We start from the raw sequence: 18,744 nt of genomic DNA, 5'->3' as shown, positions 1-18,744 counted from the left end.
GTACTAGAGAGGCAGTACTAGATCAGGGCATTAAGAGAGTGAAAAGTCAATCAAAATATAGCCATAAAGCTTCCTCTAACCCTAGATCCATGCAGTGACTGGCCAATGAATCTCAGGAGACAGATACTCCTAATATGGGGTAGTCTGTCATGATGGACTCGTACTATTGCAGTTATTACCAAAGGCATGAAAGGAACTTACCTAAAACGTTGCAAGGAGATACCGATAATTATCAGTATTGAAAGACCCTCTCATACACTCACATGCACATCAGCCACTCAAATATCTTAATCACTATTCCGTATCTGCTAGAAATGGCCCACAAAAGCATTTCCTCCAGCTGGTCTTTAGGAAGTACTAAGTAAATATTCTTCATGCTCCAGCAGAAATTAGAAAATATGAAAACAGTCCTGGACCTATAAGAACAGAGCAAATACATGCACTATCTCAGATACCTGTAATTAGTTTTGACATTCATAACTAACTTAATAGCCTGGATCAACCTTAAAAAAAAAAAAAAAAAAAAGGCCTACCTCCATGTACCATTCAGGTGGAGACATGGATGTTTTATAAAGATTGATTACAACTGGAACTAATTGTTCTCATTCTAGACTGTTCGCATGGATAGAAAAGAATATCCTATCAGAAAGGCAGGCCATGTAATAATTTAGCCACAGGTTTCAGAGTAACAGCCGTGTTAGTCTGTATTCGCAAAAAGAAAAGGAGTACTTGTGGCACCTTAGAGACTAACCAATTTATTTGAGCATGAGCTTTCGTGAGCTACAGCTCACTTCATCGGATGCATACCGTGGAAACTGCAGCAGACTTTATATACACACAGAGAATATGAAACAATACCTCCTCCCACCCCACTGTCCTGCTGGTAATAGCTTATCTAAAGTGATCATCAAGTTGGGCCATTTCCAGCACAAATCCAGGTTTTCTCACCCTCCACCCCGCCACACAAATTCACTCTCCTGCTGGTGATAGCCCATCCAAAGTGACCACTCTCCCTACAATGTGCATGATAATCAAGGTGGGCCATTTCCAGCACAAATCCAGGTTTTCTCACCCCCCCACCCCCATACACACACAAACTCACTCTCCTGCTGGTAATAGCTCATCCAAACTGACCACTCTCCAAGTTTAAATCCAAGTTAAACCAGAACATCTGGGGGGGGGGTAGGAAAAAACAAGGGGAAATAGGCTACCTTGCATAATGACTTAGCCACTCCCAGTCTCTATTTAAGCCTAAATTAATAGTATCCAATTTGCAAATGAATTCCAATTCAGCAGTTTCTCGCTGGAGTCTGGATTTGAAGTTTTTTTGTTTTAAGATAGCGACCTTCATGTCTGTGATTGCATGACCAGAGAGATTGAAGTGTTCTCCGACTGGTTTATGAATGTTATAATTCTTGACATCTGATTTGTGTCCATTTATTCTTTTACGTAGAGACTGTCCAGTTTGACCAATGTAAATGGCAGAGGGGCATTGCTGGCACATGATGGCATATATCACATTGGTGGATGTGCAGGTGAACGAGCCTCTGATAGTGTGGCTCATGTTATTAGGCCCTGTGATGGTGTCCCCTGAATAGATATGTGGGCACAGTTGGCAACGGGCTTTGTTGCAAGGATAAGTTCCTGGGTTAGTGGTTCTGTTGTGTGGTATGTGGTTGTTGGTGAGTATTTGCTTCAGGTTGCGGGGCTGTCTGTAGGCAAGGACTGGCCTATCTCCCAAGATTTGTGAGAGTGTTGGGTCATCCTTTAGGATAGGTTGTAGATCCTTAATAATGCGTTGGAGGGGTTTTAGTTGGGGGCTGAAGGTGACGGCTAGTGGCGTTCTGTTATTTTCTTTGTTAGGCCTGTCCTGTAGTAGGTAACTTCTGGGAACTCTTCTGGCTCTATCAATCTGTTTCTTTACTTCCGCAGGTGGGTATTGTAGTTGTAAGAAAGCTTGACAGAGATCTTGTAGGTGTTTGTCTCTGTCTGAGGGGTTGGAGCAAATGCGGTTGTATCGCAGAGCTTGGCTGTAGACAATGGATCGTGTGGTGTGGTCAGGGTGAAAGCTGGAGGCATGCAGGTAGGAATAGCGGTCAGTAGGTTTCCGGTATAGGGTGGTGTTTATGTGACCATTGTTTATTAGCACTGTAGTGTCCAGGAAGTGGATCTCTTGTGTGGACTGGACCAGGCTGAGGTTGATGGTGGGATGGAAATTGTTGAAATCATGGTGGAATTCCTCAAGGGCTTCTTTTCCATGGGTCCAGATGATGAAGATGTCATCAGTAGAGCGCAAGTAGAGTAGGGGCTTTAGGGGACGAGAGCTGAGGAAGCGTTGTTCTAAATCAGCCATAAAAATGTTGGCATACTGTGGGGCCATGCGGGTACCCATAGCAGTGCCGCTGATTTGAAGGTATACATTGTCCCCAAATGTAAAATAGTTATGGGTAAGGACAAAGTCACAAAGTTCAGCCACCAGGTTAGCCGTGACATTATCGGGGATAGTGTTCTTGACGGCTTGTAGTCCATCTTTGTGTGGAATGTTGGTGTAGAGGGCTTCTACATCCATAGTGGCCAGGATGGTGTTATCAGGAAGATCACCGATGGATTGAAGTTTCCTCAGGAAGTCAGTGGTGTCTCGAAGGTAGCTGGGAGTGCTGGTAGCATAGGGCCTGAGGAGGGAGTCTACATAGCCAGACAATCCTGCTGTCAGGGTGCCAATGCCTGAGATGATGGGGCGCCCAGGATTTCCAGGTTTATGGATCTTGGGTAGTAGATAGAATATCCCAGGTCGGGGTTCCAGGGATGTGTCTGTGCGGATTTGATCTTGTGCTTTTTCAGGAAGTTTCTTGAGCAAATGCTGTAGTTGCTTTTGGTAACTCTCAGTGGGATCATAGGGTAATGGCTTGTAGAAACTTGTGTTGGAGAGCTGCCGAGCAGCCTCTTGTTCATATTCCGACCTATTCATGATGACAACAGCACCTCCTTTGTCAACCTTTTTGATTATGATGTCAGAGTGGTTTCTGAGGCTGTGGATGGCATTGCGTTCCGCATGGCTGAGGTTATGGGGCAAGTGATGCTGCTTTTCCACAATTTCAGCCCGTGCACGTCGGCGGAAGCACTCTATGTAGAAGTCCAGTCTGCTGTTTCGACCTTCAGGAGGAGTCCACCTAGAATCCCTCTTTCTGTAGTGTTGGTAGGGAGACCTCTGTGGATTAGTATGTTGTTCAGAGGTATTTTGGAAATATTTCTTGAGTCGGAGACGTCGAAAATAGGATTCTAGGTCACCACAGAACTGTATCATGTTCGTGGGGGTGGAGGGGCAGAAGGAGAGGCCCCGAGATAGAACAGCTGCTTCTGCTGGGCTGAGAGTATAGTTGGATAGGTTAACAATATTGCTAGGTGGGTTGAGGGAACCATTGCTGTGGCCCCTTGTAGCATGTAGTAGTTTAGAAAGTTTAGTGTCCTTTTTCTTTTGTAGAGAAGCAAAGTGTGCGTTGTAAATGGCTTGTCTAGTTTTAGTAAAATCCAGCCACGAGGAAGTTTGTGTGGACGGTTGGTTTTTTATGAGAGTATCCATTTTTGAGAGCTCATTCTTAATCTTTCCCTGTTTGCTGTAGAGGATGTTGATCAGGTGATTCCGCAGTTTCTTTGAGAGCGTGTGGCACAAGCTGTCAGCATAGTCTGTGTGGTATGTAGATTGTAATGGATTTTTTACCTTCAGTCCTTTTGGTACGATGTCCATCTGTTTGCATTTGGAAAGGAAGATGATGTCTGTCTGTATCTGTACAAGTTTTTTCATGCAGTTGATAGATTTCCACTCCATACGGCTAAATGCAGTGCCTTGCATAATGACAGGTTTCAGAGTAACAGCAACATTCAGATAGCTTTGCAAGGACCCATAAAATTACTATCTAGACTGGACCTTGATACATCAGGTTCCGACTGGTCATTCAATCCATTCATCCTTGAACAGATCACTGAAAGGGAGAGGAGAATGGAAGTATAAACCTACTCTAGAAATGCGACTAACACAGTCTTCATTTAGAAAAAGAGTTGCTACGTCATAGATGGCATATTCTCTGATTTGGTTACCATTCATTGCATTGGTGCACAGAGAAAACCTACAATCTCGAATATCCATTTGTTTCTAGAAGTGGGACTTTCTGCAGGATTGTGTACCAGATACTTCATGATAAAGGCTTTACGGTACTACGTGCTATCTAGCCATCCTCGTATTACTAGAGTTCTAAAAAATACCTGCAGTTTGCACACTTCGGAAATTATCTGATGACCTTAGTGAACTGATTTGCTCTTGAACGTAAATATAGTTGTACAATACCCCTTTTTGAGCTTACAAGATTTTTCCATCAAGATCACTAAGGTATTCCCATAAGGTATAGTTTTCCCAACAAGACCACTTTTTCAATTGGCAAAACAGCAACAATTGTTTGGGAGTTAGGGGCACAGTCAATAGAAGGCTAGTACTGATCTTGTATGAGAATAAGGTAGATTTAAGAATGCCATTCTGCTTCCTAGCCAAATTGATGCTCATCTTTCTGCTCATTCTCAAGAGAGGCTCTGGGACAAACTGGGTGTAAAAAGAGCACCCAAAATACATGTCAGTGGACTAGAGCCCTTCAAAAAATATCTGTCTCACTTCTCGTGTCCTTACAACTGAGATCAAAGAATATAGTGGACCACAAGTTGCTTCTTAGAGGAGAAAAATACCAGACCAAAGATACTGATAAAAAGTAAAGAACACTCCCCAGGAAAAAATGAGTCATATGCATTTATATGCTATGTATGCTCCCCTAGACAAAAGATGTGGTGCTGCCATAGGCATTCGTACACATTTTACTAAGCAGTATGAATTCATATTTGTCAGCTTCCGGAGATTGTTCTTCACACTGTGGTAGAAAAGGAGTGTTTTCCCATTGGACAGATCATGATTCCATTCCCTTTCTAATCTAGGACTAACTGCTGATTACATCCCAGTTGTATAGCATTGACAGGCATATTTCTGATGGAGGAAAAAAAAGTGTGACCTTAATCCCACTCCACCCAGAATTCTAGGTTTTACTGTTGGAATCAGATTCCTTGAAATAGTATGAAAATAGTTACTCTTGAAGATTAGTTTACTTAATAGCTATGCAGAGTACTCATGCGATTTAAGCAATGTCTTATACCAATTCAGAGTATATTCTGGAAGGAAGGCATTAAGGGAATTCTGACTGCCTACGGTTCAGACTAGGCCTATTTTGTAATGATCATTTGTTCACCGGTTCTTAATCTGTCCTTCCTTAAATCTCCTCTGCCATGATGCTTACAAAAAACTTGACAGTGGTTAGGTAGTTAGTAAGTTGTTGCTGCTGATTTTTCATGATAACCTGTATTGTCTTCTTATTACTGTATACTTCCCTGTGGTCTTGTAATATTCATTTGTTGCCTCTCGTCTTATACTTAAAGTGCAAGCTCTTTGGGGAAGGGATCATCTCTTTGTTATATGTTTTCAGAGTGAGGCACTAATCCATGACTGGGCTAGGTGTTACCACAATACATATAATTGATGATAATATGTTAAGACTTCAGATCTGATTGTCTGAAAAGAAAATGTTCCAATCTTCAGGTGTGGTTTTTCTCTGAGGTATAAATGAAAATGAAATATTATTGCTGCTATGTTTGATTAAAGAAATTTATCTGCAACCTGCTTGCTCTGTTTTGGACTATTATGCCAGGGTTTTTCCTTCTTTTTCTCTTGATTTTAGTTTGTCTTACATGACTAGGTTTATCCTCACTTTAATATAATTGATAATGCCACTTCCACACCTGTTGAAACAGAGTCAGAATTTAAACTAAGTAATAGTCTATTATTCAAATTCAAGTAGAAATTCTAATAGCTAAATGATATTATGGATAATGGCCATCTGGTTTGACCTCTAGATCTGGTCACAGAGTGGAACTAGTGTAGCTTTCTGCTAGTGCTGCCCTTTTTTGCTGTTGAGTGCTATCTGTAATTGTGTCCATGAACATACTTTGTTCCTTCCCCCTTTAAACTATCAGAGATTATCCTGGTGGAACTGGAAAGCACCAACACTTGGGCCTTTCAGCTGTATCCACATCAAGACGTGGAGTCTGATACATGTACAGTGGAAAGACTTAAAGAATTCTGTTAGTATGAAATATTCTAGCAGTTCCAGAGATATCCCTTATCTTTAAAATGGGGAATTCCATTAGACCTAGTAAAATCTTTCAAACTTGTAGAACTTTTTAAGTGTGCCTATTGTATATGTATGGACTTGTTTTGAGGAAAACCCACATTCTACCACTGCAAAGAGGAAAATCCAAAAACAGCATAACCATCAGGCCACTTGACTCTTAAGATAAAAGCTTTTTGTCATGAAAAATAAAGTTTGATTATACTTATCTTAACATGACTACAAACTTTGTTGCTCATAAATTTCTCCAGCAACTTTTTCAAATCCAGGTATGTTATTTCTAACCTTGTTTTCTAATTTCAGCGCTTACTGTATTTTATTCCCGTTTCCCGCATTATTTTTGCGGTTTACATTATTAACAAGCATATGGTTTATATTGAGATTTTGCTCTTTATTTGCATTCTCTAAAAAGAATTCAGCTTGGGGGAGGGGGAATAGATTCCAGCATATACATATATAACAGCCAAACTTTTAAACGAAGTGCTGATGTAGTTCTTGAGTGATAGGGATATCTATTAAAAATACATTGTTATACAGTGAACTGAATAATTTGTCCATATTATAGACTTGATTGTGAATAAGCCTTTGATATTGATAATCTGGTGGGCAAACATTTGTGCTTGAAGAGTTTAGATCATTCCCAAAGACATGATATCTGGTCTGTGCATTTTGTCTCAGCAGACTTTCAGGAGACAGCAACAAACAAAACAATCTTCTGTTTGTATTCTTCTTTCAGTGTTACGCTATCACAAGAGTAGGGGAATGCAGAATAATGTGGTGTTTTCTTCCAGAGCAAATCATTAGCTCATTTGTCTTCATTTCTAATTTTTGGCTCTTAAAACATCACTGCTATAATCTGCAAGCTAAATAATGAATTTTCTTCACTTGGCATTTACATGTTTACTTTTTGTTGCTTTATGTTCCACTTTTATCTAGTTAGAAGGGAGATTCAAGGAAGCCTTTTAATCAATTTAGTATTGAATTGTACAATGCTTAATTCCATTGACCTGTCAAATAGTTTTCATGCTATATTAAAAACACTACAAAATGCAGTGGAGAGCAAACAGCTTTCATTCAAACAGGAAATCCTTGCTATTATTTTCTGTGAGGGGAAAATTGTAACAGTTGGCCAAAATTGAGTCACCTTGATTATTATCTATGTTAAAAGATAGCAAAAATAACCACAGTTAATAGTTTAAACTGATATTTACTGTAATAAAGTCTGATCTGGCTATAATTATGAATACAAATGATTGTCTTTTAAGACTGGTCAGTGGTTATGTGTTGCATTTTTATTTAAAAAAATAATTAAACTAGCCAAAGTTTCTAGCTTCACAGCACAAAAAATAAAAATGCAATGAATCTCCTGTGCTTCACTGAACTGGGGACCAAAAGATTTTCTGCACTCTTTCCATAGGTCACAGTCTCCAAATGGAGAGCTAACACTCTTCATGCACACCACTTTATTGTACTTATGGAACACTTTCTTCATCTGAGAGAGGTCTAATGACCAGGTCTACCATTAATATGTCCATCGCTGTTCAGCAAAGCACTTAAGCACATACTTAAGTCCCACTTAACTCTGAAGCTCAAAGTGAATGAAGTTATGCAGGTGCAGTGCTCAAGTGTTTTGCTGAACTGAGGCCTCTAGTATCAGTGCTGTTGATGGTAGCTCCTTCCTATAAAGAAAATAATACTGGGTTTAAACATTAGAAATGTAGGATGTGGCTCTGTAAATGGGCCTTAGGAGTTTCTGGTTCAAAGGAAAAAGGCAACTGCAAGACTGGGGCATACCTGAGGATGGGAATGTCATTTTATTATTGCGTATCTTTCTTGAAATAACTAAATAAATATAGGGTTTTTTTTTTTTTAAATGTATCCTTTACTTTGAGTGGTGCACATATGTCTGAGGCTTGAGGCTTACCAAAATGTCACCTGGCATCCGTCTCCTTCACATTGGAGAGGAATGGTATGAATATTGCCTCTTCAGGCCCATGTCACCAGATGCTTATGCCCTTATCAAAGGTTCTGACAAATCTGAGAGTGGCAAGTGTAATCCTGATAGAGAAATGAGGGTGGCTCAAACTATGAACTGAAAGAGTGTGCAATAGTAAGATTCTCACATACCAATGTATGTCCGAAGGTTTTAATGATATATTTTTATGGGTAGGTTGTATGTTCCAGACCAAGAAAACTTTGGATGCAATTAACTTTCAAAATTTCAAATAATTTCTGTGGTCAAAGAAGATGAATTGTGTACTTTGAACTGAATAATACAATGCATTGTGCCAGGCATTCTAAAATATACTTCATCCACAAATAGGGCAAATACCTCTTTTTTCCTTTCTTTCAGCCACTAAATTAGCTGGGTAAAAATTTTCAAAAGTGCCTACATCTCATTTTCAAAAATAATTTAATCCCAGATATTTAAAGCTGTATAGTCTTTGTGGCACTCGGGATTGCAACACTGAAAAGACTTTTGAAAACAGGACTTAGGTTCTTAGATCACTTAGACACTCTCGAAAACTTTATCCTGAGTGTCTAACCATTTTGGTGACCTTCTGTATACAAATGTGGGTAGCTTTTAGTCAAAACAGAGCCTTTGGGATGTTTGTAGGGCTAAGCTTTATTACTTTTGTTCTATTGATATCAACAGAGTTTAAAGCGCCTTAATGTCTTATGGTTGTATTCATTTTAGACTTGGATATATTGTTTCCTTTAAAAACTTGAAAATTGTTGTCTGGAAAGTAAATTTCTACATATTTTGCATCATTACAATTTTTGCCTTCCAGGAGCAAAAATCTAGCCAAAACCTGTAGTATTTTACTGGTGTGTATTCAGTGTCATGATTTGTGTCCTTTCAGTGGGGATGTAGTGCAAAGTGCTTAATAGTATATGTATGTGTACAAAGCTGTATTGCTTGTGGTCCAGGTACCAGGTAACGAAATAAAAGGAAGTATTGTATTTCTGGGAGGTTTTTAGCTATCTCTTGTAATCTGCTGTATCAATCTGATTGTCCACCATTAAAATTTTTCTTTAAGATTGTCTTGCATCCTGTGCCTGAAAGTCTTTGGTTTGAGCAACTGCTATTTTAAATGATCAGTGAAAACAGACTCTGCCTCTAAAGGAGATCATTAGTAACTGTGGGCTCAGCTTGGCTGTGTTGATGCTGATTAGGATAGTCTGAATGGTGTTAATAAAGCTGAAACCTTTAGCTCCCGTGTGGAGCACTGATAAAATCAAATAGTTAAATACAGCATTAAATAGTATGGGATGGGTGGTTTGTTACTGTTTACTTCTGGTTGTCTGCATAAACTCAGCTGAAACCCTTAGATCCAGTTAGCCACTTTTTTGATAACCACCTTTAAGATTAGCAATTAAAAAGCAACACATATAGGTTCTTTTAATTTTCATGTTAAATGTATGTAGGATGGATAGTAAATAAAGTATCTTTATTAGGAGGTTTTTTTATAAAAGTCATATGAGACAGCTGGATCATCATATCTCCTTCAGTCTGTCACTTATCAGCTGGATCTTTTCTGTGTGGATGCAGGAGGCAGTTCAGCCCTATTGCTAGGGAAACTCTGGGGCACAACCATGCTTCTCACTTCCATGTGCCAGAAATTCTCCCTCATTAAACTCAACAGGAGCTGTTGGGTGCTAAGTGCTTTTGAAAGTTAGGCCAATTTACCAGCTTTGAAAGTAAGGTGCTTTCATAAATGTCAGTCTTGGTCCATATAGAAACTCTGTATGATGTAGGTGAACAGTTTCTACACTGCAACTCCAGCACAACAGCTACCTAACTTCCTCCCTTAGCACTTCATACATTAGAGTGATCTGTGAGTAATGTATATAGAGGCAGGAGGCATCTAGGAGTGTTTGAACGTTGATGATCACGGACAACAGAGGTTTGAAATGTCTCACCAGCTAGTCCAGGCTCCTGTTCATAGGGGATTCTGTTTTATTTCCTATCCTTTTGGAATACAGGAGGATAATCATCTACCTAAGAGAGAACATCATTTTAGATCTTCCACCACGTTAAGAGAGTGGGAAGGCCTTGATGTCATCCAAAGGTTATGCATCTAAGATCCACCCCCATGCCAAAAACCAGATCCACAGTTCATTAACTTTCACACATAGAAATCACCTGATGGTTTATATGGGGGCTGTGAGATGTATAATAACATATACTGATGACAGGTTTCAGAGTAACAGCCGTGTTAGTCTGTATTCGCAAAAAGAAAAGGAGTACTTGTGGCACTTTAGAGACTAACCAATTTATTTGAACATAAGCTTTCGTGAGCTACAGCTCACTTCATCGGATGCATACTGTGGAAACTGCAGAAGACATTATATACACAGAGACCATGAAACAATACCTCCTCCCACCCCACTCTCCTGCTGGTAATTAGCTTATCTGAAGTGATCACTCTCCTTACAATGAGTATGATAATCAAGTTGATTTATGGGCTCACAGTCTTGCATATTATCACAGATCCAGATTAAATCTCCAAATTCTAGATTTGTATCTCTGATTTGGCTAAAAAGTATTAAAACGCTATTTTACCCTATTTTCCAAGTGAGCTTATCATTATATCTGGGCACAGAAGCAAAAGGATGGAGACAAACCTTTCCCTGTTGGCTACAAATCAGAGGACGCTTGGTAGCATTGTTTGTTCCAGCAAGTCCGGAACAAATTATATTCAATAAATTGGGTCTTCCTGATATGGCTGTTTCAGATGATGATAGGAAGAAGTTGTGTGCTGTGCCTAGGCCTCTCAACAATGCTGCCTTTGTGATTCTGCTGTAACAACTGTGGAAAAGTTGCAGATCTGGCAATGTTTTCTGGAGGATAATAGACTGCCCACATCTAACCTGCCTAACATAAGTGTTTGCTGTGAGCTCTCAAACATATAGGTTATTAAAAAAATCAGAGTTCTGTGTTATGAGCCTGAGTGTTGAATCAGACCTTTCTGTGGGGGTAATTATAAATAGTAGTATTGCACACTTTTCCCTTTCAGACCTCAATTGTTTTTCAGCCCATACATGGTGGTGTATTCCCACTTCCTTAGTCCTCCATGCTCTTTCAGTTATAAAAGTTGCTAACAAATACTGTATTATTCAAGACAATTAGCTCTTAATTGAACAAAGTCACCTGAAAAACAATTCCATAGAGACATTTCATTTAGAGGTAGTTTTCATATTCCTTTGCCAATCATAAAGGCTCTTTTGCGGTTGACTTGACTTATTAGGTCAACAATCCTTGAATTGGAAAGAGTGGTTTTATGGTCTATTGAAACACCAGGTTTACATGGAAATTAAATACAAAAACTAGATTTACAAATTATTAAGGCTGTGAGACAAAATAAAACATACCTGTGTGAGCTAAGGACAGAATGCTAGCCACTTTTAATTTCCTGAGTTTAGCTGGTTTGTGTTTTGGTTTTCTTATTTAAATGATTCTTTTTTATTGTATTTCTATAACTTATTTGGATGGAAATACTGGACCCGATCCTCAGTTACTATAAATTGACACCAGTTCAGGTTCTGGCCCTTACCCCAGTTGTTAATGCTTGGGCTCAGAAGAGGCGGGTGATATGTTTAGGACCTTTCCAAGATTTTCATTGAACCAGTCTAAAATTTAGAAACTTTGGTGATGTAGAGAAAGATGCACACTTGACAAGAATATAACTATGGACATCTGTGTCTTCTAGTGAATCCTCAAAACGTATAACATTTTGTTCTATAATTTGTCATGTTTTGTAGCATCTCTGGAGGGGCTGGCTTTAGTGCTTTTTCTATCCCAACAGTGATTAGATTTCAGTGCCCAATATGTGGGTCAGAGATGGAAGAGTTTTATAGAATAGATTTTCACGATGAGATGAAAGCTCTAATATTTTATTTAATTTCTAAGAAGCTATATCAGTGGTTGCACGTTCTCCCCTCGTAATATTTTTAGTCAAAGAAATCATTATTTTTTTCGCTGTTCATGCAAAAGAAATCAGGTTCAGAAAACCCTGGTGTGGTTTCGAAACAAATTCAGCCCTTAGGTTTACTCATGCAATCCACTGTACATAGGATTATTTGGGTACAAGTCAGGGCAGAATTTGCTCCAAAGTAATTTAGGCAATGTGCTTTATAAACTTCAACACTAAAGAATTAAATGAATTTTCCTTGGAGGGGAGGACCATGGGATAGCTATGAATATGCTTTCCCGCTCACCATGTTGTTCCTGCTATTTACAAATATAAAGTACATAACCGTTTCCTCCTAAATTTGTGGAATATTAGCTGGTAATTCCAAAAGCAAAATAATAGGGTGAACTCAGCTCTGCCCTCTCCAATTTTTTGGTAAATATTGTAACATTTGTGTTTACATATAATTTCTTCTAGATCTGTTTCTAAGTTTTGCTTACAGTAAATTCTGATTTTTGTAATTTAATGAATATTCAGTTTGACCATCCTTCTCATAATTTTCCTGTGCAGATGATATTTGCCTCTGATTTGAACTATTTCTCTTTCTGACCCCATTTAGTTTTAGTGTTTGAGATAAATTTCATTTTTATCAGTTTTACTAGTTATTTTTTTATTTCCACAAACTTTGAAAATTCTGTTTTCATGGCAGTTCATTAAACCAAAAACTCTATTTTATGTATTAGTATTGTCTAAAACTTTTTTCTTTATCATTTTGAGTTTTATTTATTTGTCAGTATGTTTAAAATCAGGAGGAGGATTTTACATTTCATTTTATCTAGTTTCGTTTACCTTCATCCAGGGTTGGGAAGAAAGCGTGGATGCTGCCATCTCTCACTTGCTGAGAACATGTCTGTCCAAGAGCTCTAAAGAACAGGCCCTGACTCTCACCAGTCAGTTGAGTATACCCAAAGATACTAGCAGGCTGAAGAAACACATCACCTTGCTCTGTGATAGATTGGCCAAAGGTGGTCGCTTATGTTTAAGTACAGACACAAATATTCAACAAACGATGGTCATGCCAGGTAAGATATTACTACATGTTCTTCATTCAAAATGTGTGCATATATTCAAAGTAAAAAAAATGTACCTTTGGTTAGATTTGGAGTTTATTTTACACTGAAATGAGAGAGGCCAGGAGAAATGCCTTTCCTTTCCCTCTAAGAAATTCCAGGATAACCACTGAATAAATATTCTTCTGAAATTTTGATGCCATGTGTTCTTAGAACAATATGTTTTCTTTTTCTGTGGTATTAAATAAAATATGATCCATTATGTTTTTCTTCTAACTAATAAAAAGTGATTAGAGAATAAAACTATTTCTAGCTAAAGTTGGTCTAAATTTGATCACTAGCTACCATATTTAAAGTACTTTGAAAGCTACCAGGTTCTCATGTTGGAGATGATGATACCTGGTAAGGATGCATGTAAGCTTATTTGTTGCATTATGATCTGTTTTCACTGTAATGCTTTCTTTCTGAATAGGTAATAGTTTGCTTTATGAATACTGGCTGTTTACTAGTTAACCCTGTCATTTCCTGTGGGAGGACAGGATGGCAAGTGCTGAACTAAAGACCAGCCTGCTGACATTATCACAGTGAATTGCAGAATAGCCTAAATCTTGGGGAAGAGAGTTGGGGGACAGAGAAAGGTGATGGCTAGAGGTCTAATACCTAATTGGGGTGCCCTCAAGAGACTGTAACTGGGTCAGAGGTTCAGTTACCTCAGGAACTGAGACCTGGGTCAGGGGAAAAGGCCAGGTGTACTTATGGAACTTATATTGAACTGTTTTATTGTGTTTGAAGAATAAACTGTACCTTGAAAGAAGGGCGTGATCAAACTTTTAGGCCTGCCATTCATCCTTCCTGGGCTGGAAAAATAGGCCAACAGCCCTATATGAATGCAATCAAGATAACACAAATTTGAACTGTTTTAAAGGTGTGTTACTTCCTTTGGGCAAGTGGAAGATGAAATTCAGTGTGTTGCAGGGTGGTTTCTGTTTGGATGAGAAATCAGTGACAAGGAGTCAGGGTATTTTCTTAGTGTAATTCATTTATGTACAGTGTGTTTGTACATGCACGTGTGTGTGTGTATGTATATATATAATCTGTGTGTGTCCTGTTTCCCTGGACAGTGATAGGAACAAAACTGTATCCAGACAACTCTTGTTTGCAGAAGCCTTTGGGATAGGATCTTTGCCCTGTCAGAGTTAGTTTTCTGCTTTTTTCCTTCTCCAGAGACCCAAACAGACTTACAGGAAAAGTCAGACTCTCCTGTGAGCTCCCACAGAATATTTTTCCAGGTCCTGGGTTTAAAATGTTAAAAAAAACCATTAGCTCCACTGTCCCCTGGGGGCCGTAGGATCTTGTCAGGTGGCTCCAGCCATCAAGCCCCTTCTTTTGACTGCAGCAATTTTTACTACACTAAGTGCTTCAGTTGAGCATTTAGCACACCCATTTTCTTCCATAGGGTCAGTGATCCCTTAGCTTCTGAGACTCCCAGTGTCGGGCTATTAACACCATTTTCATAACAAGCATCATTGAGACAGTATTCAGTGCTGAAGCTCCCATGAGTCTGTGTCTTCCATAACTGATCCTGTTATATTATTGGAATCTTAGTAACAGAATGAATGAAAGCCTGTTACTATCACTGATGCAGCTCTTGCTGAATGAGTTTTCATTTGACCCTTAACAGTTATACCTGTCAGAGTAACAGTGAAAAGTTAAAGACAGCTCTGTTGATGCAAGTGCTAGGAAAGTCTTAGGGTATGTCTACACTACGGAATAAGGTCGAATTTATAGAAGTCGGTTTTTTAGAAATCGGTTTTATATATTCGAGTGTGTGTGTCCCCACAGAAAATGCTCTAAGTGCATTAAGTGCATTAACTCGGCGGAGTGCTTCCACAGTACCGAGGCTAGAGTCGACTTGCGGAGCATTGCACTGTGGGTAGCTATCCCACAGTTCCCGCAGTCTCCGCTGCCCATTGGAATTCTGGGTTGAGATCCCAATGCCTGATGGGGCTAAAACATTGTCGCGGGTGGTTCTGGGTACATATCGTCAGGCCCCCGTTCCCTCCCTCCCTCCCTCCGTGAAACCAAGGGCAGACAATCATTTCGCACTTTTTTTCCTGAGTTACCTGTGCAGACGCCATACCACGGCAAGCATGGAGCCCGCTCAGGTAACCATCACCGTATGTCTCCTGGGTGCTGGCAGATGTGGTATGGCATTGCTACACAGAAGCAGCAACCCCTTGCCTTGTGGCAGCAGACGGTGCAATACGACTGGTAGCCGTCATCGTCGTGTCCGAGGTGCTCCTGGCCACGTTGGCTGGGAGCGCCTGGGCAGACATGGGCGCAGGGACTAAATTTGGAGTGACTTGACCAGGTCATTCTCTTTAGTCCTGCAGTCAGTCCTATTGAACCGTCTTATGGTGAGCAGGCAGGCGATACGGATTGCTAGCAGTCGTACTGTACCATCTTCTGCCGGGCAGGCAAGAGATGAGGATGGCTAGCAGTCGTACTGTACCATCTTCTGCCGAGCAGCTATGAGATATGGATGGCATGCAGTCCTTCTGCACCGTCTGCTGCTAGCCAAAGATGTAAAAGATAGATGGAGTGGATCAAAACAAGAAATAGACCAGATTTGTTTTGTACTCGTTTGCTTCCCCCCCTCCCCTGTCTAGGGGACTCATTCCTCTAGGTCACACTGTAGTCACTCACAGAGAAGGTGCAGCGAGGTAAATCTAGCCATGTATCAATCAGAGGCCAGGCTAACCTCCTTGTTCCAATAAGAATAATAACTTAGGTGTACCATTTCTTATTGGAACCCTCCGTGAAGTCCTGCCTGAAATACTCCTTGATGTAAAGCCACCCCCTTTGTTGATTTTAGCTCCCTGAGGCCAACCCTGTAAGCCATGTCGTCAGTCGCCCCTCCCTCCATCAGAGCAACGGCAGACAATCATTCTGCACCTTTTTTCTGTGCGGACGCCATACCAAGGCAAGCATGGAGGCCGCTCAGCTCACTTTGGCAATTAGGAGCACATTCAACACCACACGCATTATCCAGCAGTATATGCTGCACCAGAACCTGGCAAAGCGATACCGGGCGAGGAGACGACGTCAGCGCGGTCACGTGAGTGATCAGGACATGGACACAGATTTCTCTCAAAGCATGGGCCCTGCCAATGCATGCATCATGGTGCTAATGGGGAAGGTTCATGCTGTGGAACGCCGATTCTGGGCTCGGGAAACAAGCACAGACTGGTGGGGCCGCATAGTGTTGCAGGTCTGGGACGATTCCCAGTGGCTGCGAAACTTTCGCATGCGTAAGGGCACTTTCATGGAACTTTGTGACTTGCTTTCCTCTGCCCTGAAGCGCATGAATACCAAGATGAGAGCATCCCTCACAGTTGAGAAGCGAGTGGCGATAGCCCTGTGGAAGCTTGCAACGCCAGACAGCTACCGGTCAGTTGGGAATCAATTTGGAGAGGGCAAATCTACTGTTGCGGCTGCTGTGATGCAAGTAGCCCACGCAATCAAAGATCTGCTGATATCAAGGGTAGTGACCCTGGGAAATGTGCAGGTCATAGTGGATGGCTTTGCTGCAATGGGATTCCCTAACTGTGGTGGGGCCATAGACGGAACCCATATCCCTATCTTGGCACCGGAGTACCAAGCCGCCGAGTACATAAACCGCAAGGGGTACTTTTCAATAGTGCTGCAAGCTCTGGTGGATCACAAGGGACGTTTCACCAACATCAACGTGGGATGGCCGGGAAAGGTACATGACGCTCGCATCTTCAGGAACTCTGGTCTGTTTCAAAAGCTGCAGGAAGGGACTTTCTTCCCAGACCAGAAAATAACTGTTGGGGATGTTAAAATGCCTATACGTATCCTTGGGGACCCAGCCTATCCCTTAATGCCATGGCTCATGAAGCTGTACACAGGCAGCCTGGACAGTAGTCAGGAGCTGTTCAACTACAGGCTGAACAAGTGCAGAATGGTGGTAGAATGTGCATTTGGATGTTTAAAGGTGCGCTGGTGCAGCTTACTGACTCGCTTAGACCTCAGCGAAACCAATATTCCCACTGTTATTACTGCTTGCTGTGTGTTCCACAATATCTGTGAGAGTAAGGGGGAGACGTTTATGGAGGGGTGGGAGGTTGAGGCAAATTGCCTGGATGCTGGTTACGCGCAGCCAGACACCAGGGCGGTTAGAAGAGCACAGGAGGGCACGATACGCATCAGAGAAGCTTTGAAAACCAGTTTCATGACTGTCCAGGCTACGGTGTGAACTTCTGTTTGTTTCTCCTTGATGAAACCCCCCGCCCCTTGGTTCACTCTACTTCCCTGTAAGCTAACCACCGTCCCCTCCTCCCTTCGATCACCGCTTGCAGAGGCAATAAAGTCATTGTTGCTTCACATTCATGCATCCTTTATTCATTCATCACACAAATAGGGGGATGACTACCAAGGTAGCCCAGAAGGGGTGGTGGAGGAGGGAAGGAAAATGCCACACAGCACTTTAAAAGTTTACAACTTTAAAATTTATTGAATGCCAGCCTTCTTTTTTGGGGGCAATCCTCTGTGGCGGAGTGGCTGGTTGGCCGGTGCCCTCCCCACCGCGTTCTTGGGCATCTGTGTGTGGAGGCTATGAAACTTGGGGAGGAGGGCGGTTGGTTACACAGGGGCTGTAGTGGCAGTCTGTGCTCCAGCTGCCTTTGCTGCAGCTCAACCATACACTGGAGCATACTGGTTTGGTCCTCCAGCAGCCTCAGCATTGAATCCTGCCTCCTCTCATCACGATCCCACCACATTTGAGCTTCAGCCTTGTTTTCAGCCCGCCACTTACTCTCTTCAGCACGCCACCTTTCCTCCCGGTCATTTTGTGCTTTCCTGCACTCTGACATTATTTGCCTCCACGCATTTGTCTGTGCTCTGTCAGTGTGGGAGGACAGCATGAGCTCGGAGAACATTTCATCTCGAGTGCATTTTTTTTTCTTTCTAATCTTCACTAGCCTCTGGGAAGGAGAAGATCCTGTGATCATTGAAACACATGCAGCTGGTGGAGGAAAAAAAAAGGGACAGCGGTATTTAAAAAGACACATTTTATTAAACAGTGGCTACACTCTTTCAGGGTATACCTTGTTGTTAACATTACATACATAGCACATGTGCTTTCGTTACAAGGTCTCATTTTGCCTCCCCCCACTGCGTGGCTACCCCCTCAACCCTCCCACCTCCCTGTGGCTAACAGCGGGGAACATTTCTGTTTAGCCACAGGCAAACAGCCCAGCAGGAACGGGCTCCTCTGAGTGTCCCCTGAAGAAAATCACTCTATTTCAATCAGGTGACCATGAATTATATCTCACTCTTCTGAGGATAACACGGAGAGATAAAGAACGGATGTTGTTTGAACGCCAGTAAACATACACTGCAATGCTTTGTCGTACAATGATTCCTGAGTACGTGTTACTGGCCTGGAGTCGTAAAGTGTCCTACCATGAAGGACGCAATAAGGCTGCCCTCCCCAGAAACCTTTTGCAAAGGCTTTGG

The 18,744-nt window shown here is 41.3% G+C and overlaps 1 protein-coding gene across 13 annotated transcripts in view; it reads left to right on the top strand.

Annotated features, from left to right (window-relative positions):
- BBS9 (Bardet-Biedl syndrome 9) overlaps positions 1-18,744 on the top strand; it is a 432,422-nt gene that overhangs the window by 229,729 nt on the left and 183,949 nt on the right. For all 13 annotated transcript variants that reach the window (XM_077811045.1, XM_077811042.1, XM_077811050.1 and 10 more), the window contains one exon: positions 12,993-13,215. In XM_077811045.1, the coding sequence (XP_077667171.1) occupies positions 12,993-13,215 (223 nt within the window). The remainder of the gene's footprint in view (positions 1-12,992; positions 13,216-18,744) is intronic.

Source organism: Eretmochelys imbricata, chromosome 2 (assembly GCF_965152235.1).
Source record: "Eretmochelys imbricata isolate rEreImb1 chromosome 2, rEreImb1.hap1, whole genome shotgun sequence".
Taxonomy (NCBI): Eukaryota; Metazoa; Chordata; order Testudines; family Cheloniidae; genus Eretmochelys; species Eretmochelys imbricata.
This window is presented reverse-complemented; position numbering and strand designations above follow the sequence as displayed.